This window comes from Anser cygnoides, chromosome 36 (assembly GCF_040182565.1).
Source record: "Anser cygnoides isolate HZ-2024a breed goose chromosome 36, Taihu_goose_T2T_genome, whole genome shotgun sequence".
Taxonomy (NCBI): Eukaryota; Metazoa; Chordata; class Aves; order Anseriformes; family Anatidae; genus Anser; species Anser cygnoides.
In genome coordinates this window covers 1,847,703-1,861,548 of record NC_089908.1, presented here as the reverse complement: position 1 = coordinate 1,861,548, position 13,846 = coordinate 1,847,703, and the positions used below count along the sequence as shown (strand labels likewise).

The 13,846-nt window shown below is 44.0% G+C and overlaps 1 protein-coding gene across 1 annotated transcript in view; it reads left to right on the top strand.

Moving 5' to 3' along the window:
• Positions 1-13,846, top strand: part of LOC125181504 (vasculin-like) — a 62,572-nt gene that overhangs the window by 32,832 nt on the left and 15,894 nt on the right. The window contains 3 exon segments of the mRNA XM_066986963.1: positions 3,418-3,602; positions 5,183-5,323; positions 5,809-5,967. Coding sequence (XP_066843064.1) covers positions 3,418-3,602; positions 5,183-5,323; positions 5,809-5,967 — 485 coding nt within the window.

Sequence of the window (13,846 nt, the reverse complement as noted above, 5' to 3'; positions counted from 1 at the left end):
CGGATATAGAGGAGAAAGGAGAACATGACACGGATTGCATGACACATGATCAAACACGCCAATATTAACAGGACACTGAACATGGCGACTAGCAAGTAAGTGTGTTAGTTGTAAGCATTTTAATCAATTCTACTGTTATCTCAACCCTTCGAGCCTCATGTTAGGCGCCAAAAAGGACTGTGGTGGTTTTACTGTGCTAGGCAGCTGAACACCACAACCGCTCTCTCCCTCCCCCTCCTTAGATGAGGAGGGGAAGAAGTAAAGGAAAGAACAACTCATGGGTTGAGATAAGGATGATTTAATTAAAGGAAAAACAAATAATTATTAAGGAAAGATTATTATTAATTAAACAATTTAACTAAACAATTAACAATTTAACTAAAGGGGAAAAAAGGAAAGGGGAAGAGGGAGGGGGAAAGGGAAAACTAAACAAAACAAGTAAAGGCTATGTGGAAGTGCAGAGGAAAGAAATTACTCTCTACTTCCCACAAATGAGCGATGCTTGACCACGTCCTTGAAGCAGGGCCTCAACGCACGTAGCCGGTGTTCGGGAGGAGGACGGATGTTTTCACAACGAGAGCCCACCCCTCCCCTCTTCCTCCTTTTTCCACCTTTTATTGCTGAGTGTGACATCATATGGTATGGAATATCCCTTTGGTTGGTTTAGGTCAGCTGCCCTGGTGATGTTTCTTTTCTCACATCTTTGCCCACCCCCTAGGAGGGTTAGAGAGAGTCCTGATGCTGTGCCAGCACTGCTCAGCAGGAAACACAGCACTGGTGTGATACCATTGCTGTTTTAGCTACGAGTGCAGAGCACAGCACTGTATGGGCTGCTGCAGGGAAAGTTAACATCCCAGCCCGACCCAGTACACACGTGGAGCAGCAGGTCTCTATTTCCACCTGAACTGTGGGGGGTTTCTTCTGCTCCTGTCCCAGACTTCCAGGTCGGGAGGCTGAGTACTCGGAGGATAACTGGTCTGGCTAGTAAAGACAGATGTAAAGAAGGCATTAAGAACCTCAGCCTTTACGTTATCCTCAGTAGTCATGTTCCCCCTGTGTCCAGTAAAAGATGGAGATTCTCCTTGGTCCTCCTCTTGCCTTTAATATATTTGTAAAAACATTTTATGTTTTCCTTAACCAGGTGCCAGGTTGAGCTCATGCTGGGCTTTAGCTTTTCAGATCTTCTCTCTGCATATGCTGGCAACTTCCTTGTACTCTCCCCGAGCTGCCTGTCTCTTCTTTCACCGGACATAACCTCTCTTTTTCTCCCAGATACTCAGCAGAAGTTCCCTCTTCAGCCTTGCCGGTCTTCCCCACCGGCTCATCTTACAGCACACGGGAACAGCCTGCTCCTGCACCTTTAAGACTTCCTTCTTGAGGAGCGTCCAGTCTTCCTGGACCCCTCTGCCCTTCAGGACTGACTCCCAAGGGACCCTCCCTACCAGTGTCCTGAACAGTTCAGTCTGCCCTCTGGAAGTCCAAGGTAGCAGTTTTACTGCCTTGACCCCCCTCCTGACTTCACCAAGAATAGAGAACTCTACCATTTTGTGATCACTCTGCCTAAGAGAACTCCCGACCACCACATTTCCTACCAGTCCTTCTCTGTTCATGACCAGCAGGTCTAGCAGGGGACCCCCCAGTAGGCTCACTAACCAGCTGAGTCAGGAAGCTGTCTTCCATGCACTCCAGAAACCTCCTTGATGGTTTCCTCTGGGCTGTGTTGTATTTCCAGCATATGTCCAGGAAGTTAAAGTCCCCTGTGAGAGCGAGTGCTGGTGATTTCATGACTTCCACCAGCTGCTTGTAGAGCGCCTCAGAATTTACTCAGAATGAGGGCCAATTTAAATAACATGAAAGCTACTATTTAAACTGTTACTAGTACTGAGATCTGAATCTTGTTGCTCATTTTAAGCGGTACTTTAATTTGCTGACTCTTATTCTCATACTTCCCCAGCACATCTTGTGCTGTTAGGTATTTATTTAGAAGGGGGTGGCCTACGTCTAGTTTTACAAAATCGCTAAGAACTTTTGCAGTAGTCTAAAAAATTGGAATACTTTCCATTCTTGTGTATTTAGTAGCTTTAATGTGAAAGTCAAGAAATATTTAACTTTCAATAAAAGTGTAACAATAGCTAATTTTATTTCTATAGCAACTTGAGTGTTTTATCACGTTTGAAGCACTCTGGCTGCTGCATGATGTGGCTCAGGTTGATCTGATTCTTGATTCCAGGCTTTTTAGGTATTGCTTCACAAGCAAAGGAAAGAACAGTTCTGTTAGTTAAATAGGTTCTGTAAACTACAGTACAGTGGCTTGTTACAGCTTACAGTGTGATATCTTTATTATAGCTTGGCTCTTGCAAATCTCATTTTGTAGTTGAAAAACTGAAATTAAGGCTCTTTATTCCCTATCAAAGGAAATGCAATGTTCAAGAATGTTGCCATTCCCTTTAAATGCTTGTTTTTAAAAAAAGGATACTTTTAGATTACATTTTATCTTGTGTACCTGGGATGAGAGCATGCTTGTATTATGAAAATTCATTTCATAACTTTGTACTTATTTGTCATTTAACTTTATCACAAGTGTAACATTTACCTGCTAAACAAAACTAAAGCAATTTATGCTTTTAAGATAGTTTTCTTTTTTAAATGTAGGATATGGTGACTCTGACCATGAATTAGAAACACTTGCAGGGAGAGAAGATAATCTTGGAAAAGGTTGTTGATGCAAGATTGGAGTGCATGTGCAAAAACAGTTTTTCCCACTTTTTGGAAATTTTAAACTATTTTTAATAGCTGCTCTTGAAAACTGTCAAATGTCAGTTATTTAGTGAGTATGACAGCTGGCTGTATGTTTCTAATTAGTGCTGTCTTGAACCTGGAAAAGGTGTAGGGTTCAGATGTTCTGTTATAGACATCTTAGGCATGGAGATAGAAAATGGTCATTGCCATGATCTGGAATAGTATGCATCACTTCTGATAAGAAGTGATGTTTATAAAGGACTTTATGGAACATTGACTCTAAAGTGAGCTGTTAATTATTACGAGTAATAATTCTTTAGTAACCTTTAAAGGAAATATGAAAGCCGTAATATCTTTTGAAGATAACCATTAACAACTAATAGCATTTGGTGTTTAGGTTTGCAAACAAGAGCTGTATAGCTAGTTCTTTGACTAAAGAATATCTTTCTGAAAGTAAAATTCCTGCAGTGCCAAGTGAAATATTTTACAAACAATGGTTGTAGAAAGTGGACCAGAACCTTTTTTTATCCAGTTTTGAACAGTGTGTTATTTGTGAAACCTAACTCTGGACTAAGTTTTTGCTTTATGCCTGTTTGTTCTGGACCATATGGCTGTCCAGTAACCTATGAAGTAGAAACTTAAGACTATATACATATGCACACGTTTTTCTTTTTCCAGAGTATCCTTTGAATCCTAAATCTAGATCTCCAAGAATGCTGGTCATTAAAAAGGGCAGTACAAAAGAACTGCAAATATCTGGATTCCCTCTGGTAGGAAGTCTTCATTCACAGCCAGTAAAAAATGGAACTGGCACAAGTGTTTATAAAGGAGTAGTCCCTAAACCTGCCACTCCACCCGCAAAGGTGAGTTTTGGATACCGGTGGCATGAATAACAAGCCGGGGTGGGAGTGGGGGGAGCTCTAATTCTGAATGTGCTCATTTCACCCCTGAGAATTCTGTTCCTAGAGTATGCTTTCAAGTCTTGCATACCTCAAGTGCCACACGCCCCAAAGTTGACTGGAAACACTTTCTCATTTTTCTTTTTAAATTATACTATAACTGAAACTTCCTTTATTTCTTATTTACCTTTTTTTTGAGAAGTGCAAGAAGCATCCAAGTGAGAGTGAAAAGGATGTTTTTAATTTACGGAATAGTAATGCTTTTTCTGTATATGTTTTTAACAGAAAAAGAGATACCAAGTTGAGAGCTATAGTTGGCATAACAACACCTTCAGAATTTATTCCAATTATTGATATAGACGATGTTGCAACCTCTTAGTGCCATTTTGGTCCTTCTCCATATGCAACTTTCCATGTTCATCTTTTGATTTTTGTTTCAGGAATTTTTCATGTGCTCCTAAGAGCACCTGATAGAGCTGTTTATAACTCTAGAACTTAAAGTATTGAAAACATTATCATAGAATCCTAGAATACACTGAGTTGGAAGGGACCCACAAGGATCATAGAGTCCAACTCCTGGCTCCATACAGTACCACCCCAGAATGAAACCGTATGTCTGAGAGCATTGTCCAAATGCTTCTTGAACTTGGCAGGCTTGGTTCCCCTCTAGACCCTTCACCATCTTTGTAGCCCTCCTTTGGACATTCACTTATAGTTTTATGTCTGTCTTATATTGTGGTGCCCGAAACTGCACATAGTACTCGAGGTGAGGCTGCACCAGTGCAGAGTAGAGCGGGACAGTTACTTCTCTGGACTGGCTAGCAATGTTGTGCTTGAACTCCAGGGTACAGTTGGCCCTTCTGGCTGCCAGGGCACACTGTTGACTCATTCACTTGCCATTGACCAAACCCCCCACTTTTCTTTCTGTGGGGCTGCTCTCCAGCTTTTTATCCCCTAGTCTGTCCACATATCCAGGGCTGCCCTATCCCAGGTGCGGAATCTGACACTTGCTCTTTTTAAAATTCTATTGGTTGGTGATTGCCCAGCCATCTAATTTGTCAAGATCTCTCTGCAAGGCCTCTCTACCCTTGAGGGAGTCAACAGCTCCTCCCAATTTAGTGTTGTCTGCAAACTTGTATAGTATGCATTGGAGTCCTATGTCCATGTTATTTATGAAAACATTAAAGAGAACTGGCCCCAAAATGGAACTCTGGGGGAACCCCACCAGTGACTGGCTGCCAGCCTGATCTAATCCCATTTACTATATAACCCTTTTATAATTATTTTCAGCTGTTAAAGACTCATATTTTAGTTCTTAATACATGACATATGATGATCTTAATCGTTCTTAAATTTAGCTCTTTATATAAAAAGTGTAAGCTATTTATGAAAGGATTAATTGCTCATAAACAGTTGGTCCTACAGAAAACAGGTGTTTGGACTAAATTATGGTTGTTGTTATGATTTGCTTTTCCTTAATCAGTTTTCTAAAGATGCCTGAAAATAATTCTATTGTAGTTGATGATTCTTTAATTTTTGTTTAGACTACGCCGTGGAAAAGCCAAGCAAAAGAAAATAAAACTGGGATTCCATTTCCTCATGAATCTGCATATGGTATTGGCAATTTCAGTCCTTTCAAATCAAACACCAAGGCATTTCCTGTACCACAGAATTCAGTGAAAGAGGTAAAATAATGCTTGTAGTTCTAATCAAATATATCAATTTTTTGATTTGTTTGGTTAGATAAGTAGATCAATAAAACTTATGGAGAATTGTATTTAATGTTTGTTTTCTAGAAGTTAATGTGAGAGAGGGTAATGTGAAAGGTACCTCACTGCCTTTAAGTACTACTGCATAATTTGCTTTGTAGGCTTGATTTAGAGTAAAAAATGGTGCACTAGTATGTATAACTTGGTAGGTTTAAAATTTAAAAACTGCTAATATACTTCAGAAGGTCAACTGGTTTTTTAGCAGTGCTCCATAAACCTGCATCTCTATTTACATGCAAGAACCATATATACTGGAATATGGATATCTTTCCTCTGCTTTTGACTGCGGATATACATGCAACCCAAAACTACAGGTTCCTGAAAGGCCTTTTGTCTTTCATTTAGAAGAATTTCAACAAATGTGCTTCTAAGTCTTTTTTTTCCCTCACCCCCTACATTAGTGTCATCAGTCAAATTCTTCATCCCCTGTTGACAAAGTTGGTCAGCCTCATTTAACAAAGTTGACAAGAATGCGGACTGATAAGAAGAGTGAATTTTTGAAAGCATTGAAACAGAGAGTGGAAGAACACGAAGATGAAAATCATGCTGGGCAAGAGAAGGTAATGGTCTTCATATGTGTTGTAGATCCAGCAGTTGAATCTATGTTGGTTGAGCCTTTGTAAGAGCATATTTAAGAAGGGGAAAAAAACTGCTGTGCAACAGCTGCTGGGAGAGAGAGGAGTGAGGTTTCAGGCTGAATGTAACCTATGTTTTATTTGGCTATAACCAGACTGTTAAGACATGGTCTTGCATCTCTAAATGTAGGAAAGGAATTACCTTTTGAACTGTAAAAAGTTGCTCCAAGTACTACTTTCTCCAGTGCTTCTCAGTAGTTTCTTTTTCTTTCTGCAGAATGTGTTCATATACGTTAATAACTCAGGCAAATCTTGTATTCAGCAACAGTAAAAAGAATGAAGAAGCTTAGTACGCTAAACTAATCTTTCTGGAGGGCAGTGTTTTGCAACTTGTCTGTTATCCTTTATTGTGGTTTAACCTGGCCGGCAGCTAAGCACCACACAGCTGTTCGCTCACCCTCCCCCCTCCCTCTCTGGGATGGGGGAAGAGAATCAGGAAAATGAAGCCTGTGGGTTGAGATAGAGACAGTTTATTAGGGCAGAAAAGAAAAGAATAACGATAATAGTACTACTACTACTAATGTGTACAAAGCAAGTGATGCACAATGCAATTGCTCACCACCCGCTGACCGATGCCCAGCCTATCCCTGAGAAGCCGGCCCCCCCACCCCGGCTAGCCACCCCTGTATATTGTTTAGCATGACGTCAGATGGTATGGAATACCCCTTTGGCCAGTTTGGGTCAGCTGTCCTGGGTCTGTCCCCTCCCAGCTCCTGCTGCACCCCTAGCCTGCTCGCTGGCAGGACAGAGCGAGAAGCTGAAAAGTCCTTGGCTTGGTGTAAGCACTGCTCTGCAACAATTAAAACATCAGCATGTTATCAGCGCTCTTCTCATCCTAATCCAAAACATAGCACCCTACCAGCTACTAGGAGGAAAATTAACTCTGTCCTAGCTGAAACCAGGACAATATCCACCCCTTATTCCATACCATTTATGTCATGCTCAGGTTACACCCTTTCCAATACATTCCAATTAATCACCAATTTCTTCTATGTTATATAGAATGTCCACTGGGTTTGCATAGTCCGTGACTGACTAGGGCTCCATCTGTCTCAGCAGTCTTTCAGGGCAGAAGAGATGGTGTGTGATGTTGGATCACTGCATGTTGAAGCTTGTTCTCGTTCCATCACATCTCTGTGCTTGTCCATTTCAATCAAAATTCATTATTATCTGTGTGGCTGTTACTGTGATACCATTAATTGGACATTGACATATAGCAATCATGGTAGTGATGACATACAGTATTATATAATAATTAACATAATACAATTCAACTCATGGGCTATTCTCACCCAGTATTAAATCCCCTTGAGGTACACACCAGACCTCCCCATTCTTTTGCATTACCCACCAAGTGCATCCAGGTCCCTGAGCAAAAGCAATTCCACGAATGGGTTTGCCTTTTCCTGAGGCAGGAGTAGCCCAGACTGTTTTACCCAGCATGTTTCTTACGTGCACTACAGGAACTACTACAGGAACTTTATCCCCTTCTACAGTGCGTAACAGGTTTGATTGGGCAGGTCCAGCTCGGTTGGCAGATCCCCTGGTATTGACTAACCAGGTGGCCTTTGCCAAATGTGTATCCCAATTTTCGAATGTCCCAGCACCCATTGCTTTCAGTGTAGTCTTTAACAGTCCATTGTATCGCTTGATTTTCCTGGAGGCTGGTGCATGATAGGGGATGTGATACACCCACTCAATACCATGTTCTTTGGCCCAAGTGTCTATAAGGTTGTTTCAGAAACGAGTCCCATTGTCTGACTCAATTCTTTCTGGGGTGCCATGTCGCCATAGGACTTGCTTTTCAAGGCCCAGGATAGTGTTCCGGGCGGTGGCATGGGGCACAGGATATGTTTCCAGCCCTCCGGTGGTTGCTTCCACCATTGTAAGTACGTGGCGCTGGTTGTTGCGGGTTTGAGGGAGTGTGATGTAATCAGTCTGCCAGGCCTCTCCATATTTATATTTCAGCCATCGTCCTCTATACCAAAGAGGTTTTGACCGCTTGGCTTGCTTGACTGCAGCACATGTTTCACAATCATGAATAACCTGTGCTATAGTGTCCATGGTCAGGTCCACCCCTCGATCACGAGCCCATCTGTATGTTGCATCTCTACCTTGATGGCCTGAGGTGTCATGGGCCCATCGGGCTATAAATAATTCACCTTTATGTTGCCATTCCAGGTCCACCTGAGCCACTTCAATCTTAGCAGCCTGATCCACCTGCTGGTTGTCCTGATGTTCTTCAGTAGCCCGATTCTTGGGCACATGAGAGCATCTACATGGCGTACCTTTACAACCAGGTTCTAAACCCGGGCAGCAATATCTTGCCACAGTGCAGCAGCCCAGATGGGCTTGCCTTTGCTCTGCCAGTTGTTCTGCTTCCATTGCTGTAACCACCCCCACAGGGCATTTGGCTTTCACTTCTGAACTTTTCTTTTGCACTTCTTTTTTTTTCTTCTTTTGCACTCTTCTTCTGCACTTTTCTTTCACTTCAATGGCTTTCACTTCTGCAAACTGACTCGATTCACCTTCTCCCTCAGCAGCTTCTGCAACTCGTCGTGTAGGACTCCATACAGCAGCTTTCCATCTCCGATGCTTTCCCGCAGTACGACAGGACCCATCAGTGAACAGGGCATATTGCTTCTCATTTTCTGGTAGCTTGTTGTACAGCGAGGCTTCTTCAGCACGGGCCACCTCCTCCTCTGGTGATATCCCAAAATATTTGCCTTCTGGCCAGTCCATAATCATTTCCAAGATCCCTGGGTGACTGGGGTTTCCTATTCGAGACCGCTGAGTAATCAGAGCTGAGTAATAAGAGTAAACTACTTACTCGGTGTAGTATCGGCTGAATGATGTGTGGAGGGGAGCCTTCCTTAGAACATCCAGCCTAGTACCGGCAGTCGGGGTGCCAGGAGGAGCTGTGCTTCAGTACCGACCACTTCCGAAGCAGATCAAACTCCTTCATATGCTGCCAATACCTATTTTTTCGGTGGGAGTGTAGCGGGCCTCAGATCCTCTGTATCCCCAACTCCAAAACCCTAGGGGTCGACCTCGCGTTTCCCCAGGCTCTTTCTGCCAGAGGCTCCAGGTGGGGCCATTCTCCCTGGCTGTGGTGTAGAGCACATTCTTTACATCTGGTCCTGCTCAGACTGGCCCAAGGGCTACTGCATGAACTATCTCACATTTAATTTGTTCAAGGCTTGTCATTGCTCAGGGCCCCATTCAAAAGCATTCTTCTTACGGGTTACTTGGTAGAGCGGGTTTACAATCAGACTGTAATTTGGAATATGCATTCTCCAAAACCCCACGACACCTAGGAAAGTTTGTGTTTCTTTTTTGCTAGTTGGTGGAGACATAGCTGTTATTTTGTTGATCACATCCATCTCGCCATGTTATTCCTAAAAACTGGATCTCTCGTGCAGGCCCTTTGACTTTATTTTGTCTTATGGCAAAACCAGCCTTCAGAAGGATTTGGACTATTTTCTTCCCTTTCTCGAAAACTTCTTCTGCAGTGTCACCCCGCACAATGATGTCATCGATGTACTGCAGGTGTTCAGGAGCTTCCCCCTGCTCCAGCGCAGACTGGATCAGTCCATGGCAAACGGTATGGCTGTGTTTCCACCCCTGGGGCAGCCGATTCCAAGTATATTGGACTCCCCTCCAAGTGAAAGCCAACTGTGGCCTGCACTGTGCTGCTAGAGGGATGGAGAAAAATGCATTAGCGATATCAATTGTGGCATACCACTTGGCTGCCTTTGATTCCAGTTCATACTGGAGTTCTAGCATGTCCGGCAATGCAGCACTCAGCGGTGGCGTGGCTTCGTTCAGGCCACGATAGTCCACTGTTAGTCTCCACTCACCATTAGACTTCCGCACTGGCCATAGGGGACTATTAAAAGGTGAATGAGTCTTGCTGATCACTCCTTGGCTCTCCAGTTGATTAATTAGCTTATGGATGGGACTCAGGGAGTCTCGGTTGGTGCGATATTGCCGCCGGTGCACAGCTGTGGTAGCGACTGGCACTTGCTGTTCTTCGACCCTCAGCAACCCCACAACAGAAGGGTCCTCTGAGAGACCAGGCAAGGTAGACAACTGTTTAATGTCCTCTGTCTCCAAGGCAGCTATGCCAAAAGCCCAGCAGAACCCTTTTGGGTCCTTGAAATATCCTCTTCTAAGTCTATGCCAAGGATGCACGGAGCATCTGGGCCAGTCACAATACGGTGCTTTTGCCACTCATTTCCGGTTAGACTCACTTCAGCCTCCAATACAGTTAACTGCTGGGATCCCCCCGTCACCCCATAAATACAGATGGGCTCTGGCCCTTTTATAGCCTGATGGCATTACAGTACATTGTGCACCGGTATCTACTAAAGCCTTATACTTCTGTGGGTCTGATGTGCCAGGCCATCGAATCCACACAGTCCAATAAACTCGGTTGTCCCTTTCCTCCCCCTGGCTGGAGGCAGGGCCCCTCTAGTCCTGGTCAGAATCTTCATTTCTGTGTCTGGAGGACTGCCTGCTGGAAGTTGGAGCAGCAAGTTTGTCATAGAACCCCTTTTTCCTGATTGTTTTTCCCTGCAACTCATATACCCATGGGTCAAGGTAGATTTTCCATGCCATTTTCTCATGTCCTCTCCATGGTCACATAGGTAAAACCACAGGGTGGCACAGGGTGTGTACCCACTATATCATCTTCCTTGCACAGAAGGATTCTTACGCCCGATAGCTGAGACACTGGTTTGTACAGGTGAGGAGGAAGATAAATTCTCTTTTAGTTAGTGGACCTCTTCAGAAAGTTTCTCGAGAATATTCTCTTTTAGTTGGTGGACCTTTTCATAAAGTTTCTCCACAGTGAACACGCAGGCCTGTAGGGAAGAGGAGAGACTTTCTTCGTACTGCCGGAGTTGTTTAGCCAATTCATCCACCATGGGTTCCTCATGGTCTTTCCAGGCCATTACTGCCAATGAGCTGGCATATGATGATGGTGCACTCCGTACAAACTTCCGCCACATGGGTCGTGTACACTTGACTTCATCTGGATCTGTGGATATTTGTTTGTTCTCTAGGTACTTATAAATCACCTCCTGTACGGCTAATTCCCTCAGATACTGGATTCCCTTCTCCATGGTGGTCCACTTGCCTGGTAGACATACAGGTTCTTCCTTGAAGGGATACCTTTCCTTCACAGCTGACAGGAGACGCCTCCAGAGGCTGAAGATGTGTGCTCCATCTCCAATTGCTTTGTCAATGCATGCGTCCCTAGCAAGGGATTCCAGCCACCTGGCTTCCCTGCCCTTTAATTCCAGATAATTGGCTCCGGTGTTCCAGCACCGGAACAGCCAGGTGACAAGGTGCTCACCTATACAATGACCAAAATCTTTTTGCATGTCTCGTAGCTCATGCTGGTATAGGGTTAGGGTTGGTTTCTGTTGTTTTTTCGACATCTTCATCTTCATCCTCCTGTTCCGCTGATGGCCCGGCCTCGTCTTCTCCATACCTAGTCTTAGCAGGAGTTTCTCTGCCTTCTAAAGGATCTGAGTCTCTAAACCATTTTTTCATCTTGGTTACAGGGGCAACTTGCACTGCTACAGTTTTGTTTCCCTGACCCAGCCACAGGGCCTGCCACAGGGTTGCAACGAAGGCAGGGCCCGCCACAGGGGTTGGAATAAACTCTGGGCCTGTCACAGGGATTGGAACGACCACTGGGCCCGTCACAGGAGCTAGAATGACCGCTGGGCCCATCACAGGGGTTAGAACAACCGCTGGGCCTGTCACAGGAGCTAGAATGACTGCTGGGCCCATAACAGGGGCTGGAGCGGCCACAGGGGCTGGAGCAGCCACAGAGGCTGGAGCGGCTGGAGTGGCTGCAGAGGTTGGAGTGGCCATTGGGCCTTTCACAGGACTTGGAGTGGCCGCAGGGTCTGTCACTAGGGTTACAGTGGCATCGATTGCAGCTCAATAGGCATAGGCCAGACCCCAGCATGTTGCAGTGATTTGTGTCTCTTTGGAATTGCCAGAGTGATGATACCCCTTTTTCAAGCATTCTGCCAGTTTTTTAGGATTTTGCAGTTTTTCAGGGGTGAATTTCCAAAGCACTCGAAGTGCCCACTGCGCTAGATGCCTGTCCATATCCTCCCACACTCCCTGCCACTCATAACTATCCTGCCTCAGGACAGATCCCTGGATGGCATTCCTAAGTAGTTGTTAAACCTTAGACAAAATCTGAAGCGCATTAAGGAGACATAATAACAACATGCTGGTCTGAACATCCCAAGGATATTCAAAATCTTGAAGAGCTATCATAACTAGCCCCGAGGAGAAGAGGGGGGGTGAAGGAGAAAGGGAGAGTGAACAAGTAGGAAAAACATCACCCCCTGTCCTCTCCACAGGTTGGCTCCCTGAAGAAAAAAGGTAATAGGTGTAATTGTTAATAGTTTCCGAGATATGGTTTCCAAAGTATAGAGTTGACGACAGTGCTGAGTACAAATACCAGGTTAGTTTCATGACCAAATGATATGATTTTTTCAAATCATAAGCCAGTGTTACACCGTACAGTAAAATAATGATCTTAAACCAGGCCCCGGAAAAGATAAACCGCACGAAAGGGAATACATACAGTAAGTAACGTGCTATATATCTCAATTTGGAAAACAGGCACAGCAGACCTGAGATCAAAGCAATCAAAATTGTGACTAGCAACTATTAAGCAGATCTAATACTTATACCAATTTTGGCTTAACACACTCTGGTCAGATCTGTCGTTATCTCAACCGTTCGTGCCCCAGATTGGGTGCCAAAACAACTGTTATGATTTAACCCAGCCGGCAGCTAAACACCACACAGCCGTTCGCTCCCCCTCCCTCTCTGGGATGGGGGAGAGAATCAGGAAAATAAAGCCTGTGGGTTGAGATAAAGACAGTTTATTAGGACAGAAAATAAAATAATAATAATAATAACGATAATAGTATTACTACTAATAGTGTGTACAAAACAAGTGATGCACAGTGCAGTTGCTCACCACCTGCTGACCGATGCCCAGCCTATCCCTGAGAAGCTGGCCCCCCCACCCCAGCTACCCACCCCTATATATTGTTTAGCATGACGTCAGATGGTATGGAATACCCCTTTGGCCAGTTTGGGTCAGCTGTCCTGGGTCTGTCCCCTCCCAGCTCCTGCTGCACCCCCAGCCTGCTCGCTGGCAGGACAGAGCGAGAAGCTGAAAAGTCCTTGGCTTAGTGTAAGCACTGCTCTGCAACAATTAAAACATCAGCATGTTATCAGCGCTCTTCTCATCCTAAATCCCAAACACAGCACCCTATCAGCTACTAGGAGGAAAATTAACTCTATCCTAGCTGAAACTAGGGCATCCTTCAAAGCAATTAATGGAAAAACTTTGTTCTTTTTCTCAAATTGTTTCCCTTCTAATTGGAGGGCTTAGATACCCAGAAGTTCTCTATTCTTAGTTTTGTCATAGAAGCAATATTTTGATTTATGCGTATATAAAGAAACTGCTTTTACTTTGAAATTGAGAGCTTGAAGGTCTGTACTGTATTTATCTAGATTCTAGAATCTAGAATTCTTCTATGATGATACTGTATATAATATTATGTCAGATTTCTTTCATTCTGGATCAGTTCATGCAGTGCCTGGCTGACACGTTGAGAATATTTGTCTGTGCTACCTGCCACCAAAGAGCTATAAGCATAGTAAGCATAGTTACCTTATGTAGTATGTGTGAAGGTAAATAATGTGTTATTCAGGATGAGGTGATTACACATCTATGAGTGGTTTAATATATATATAT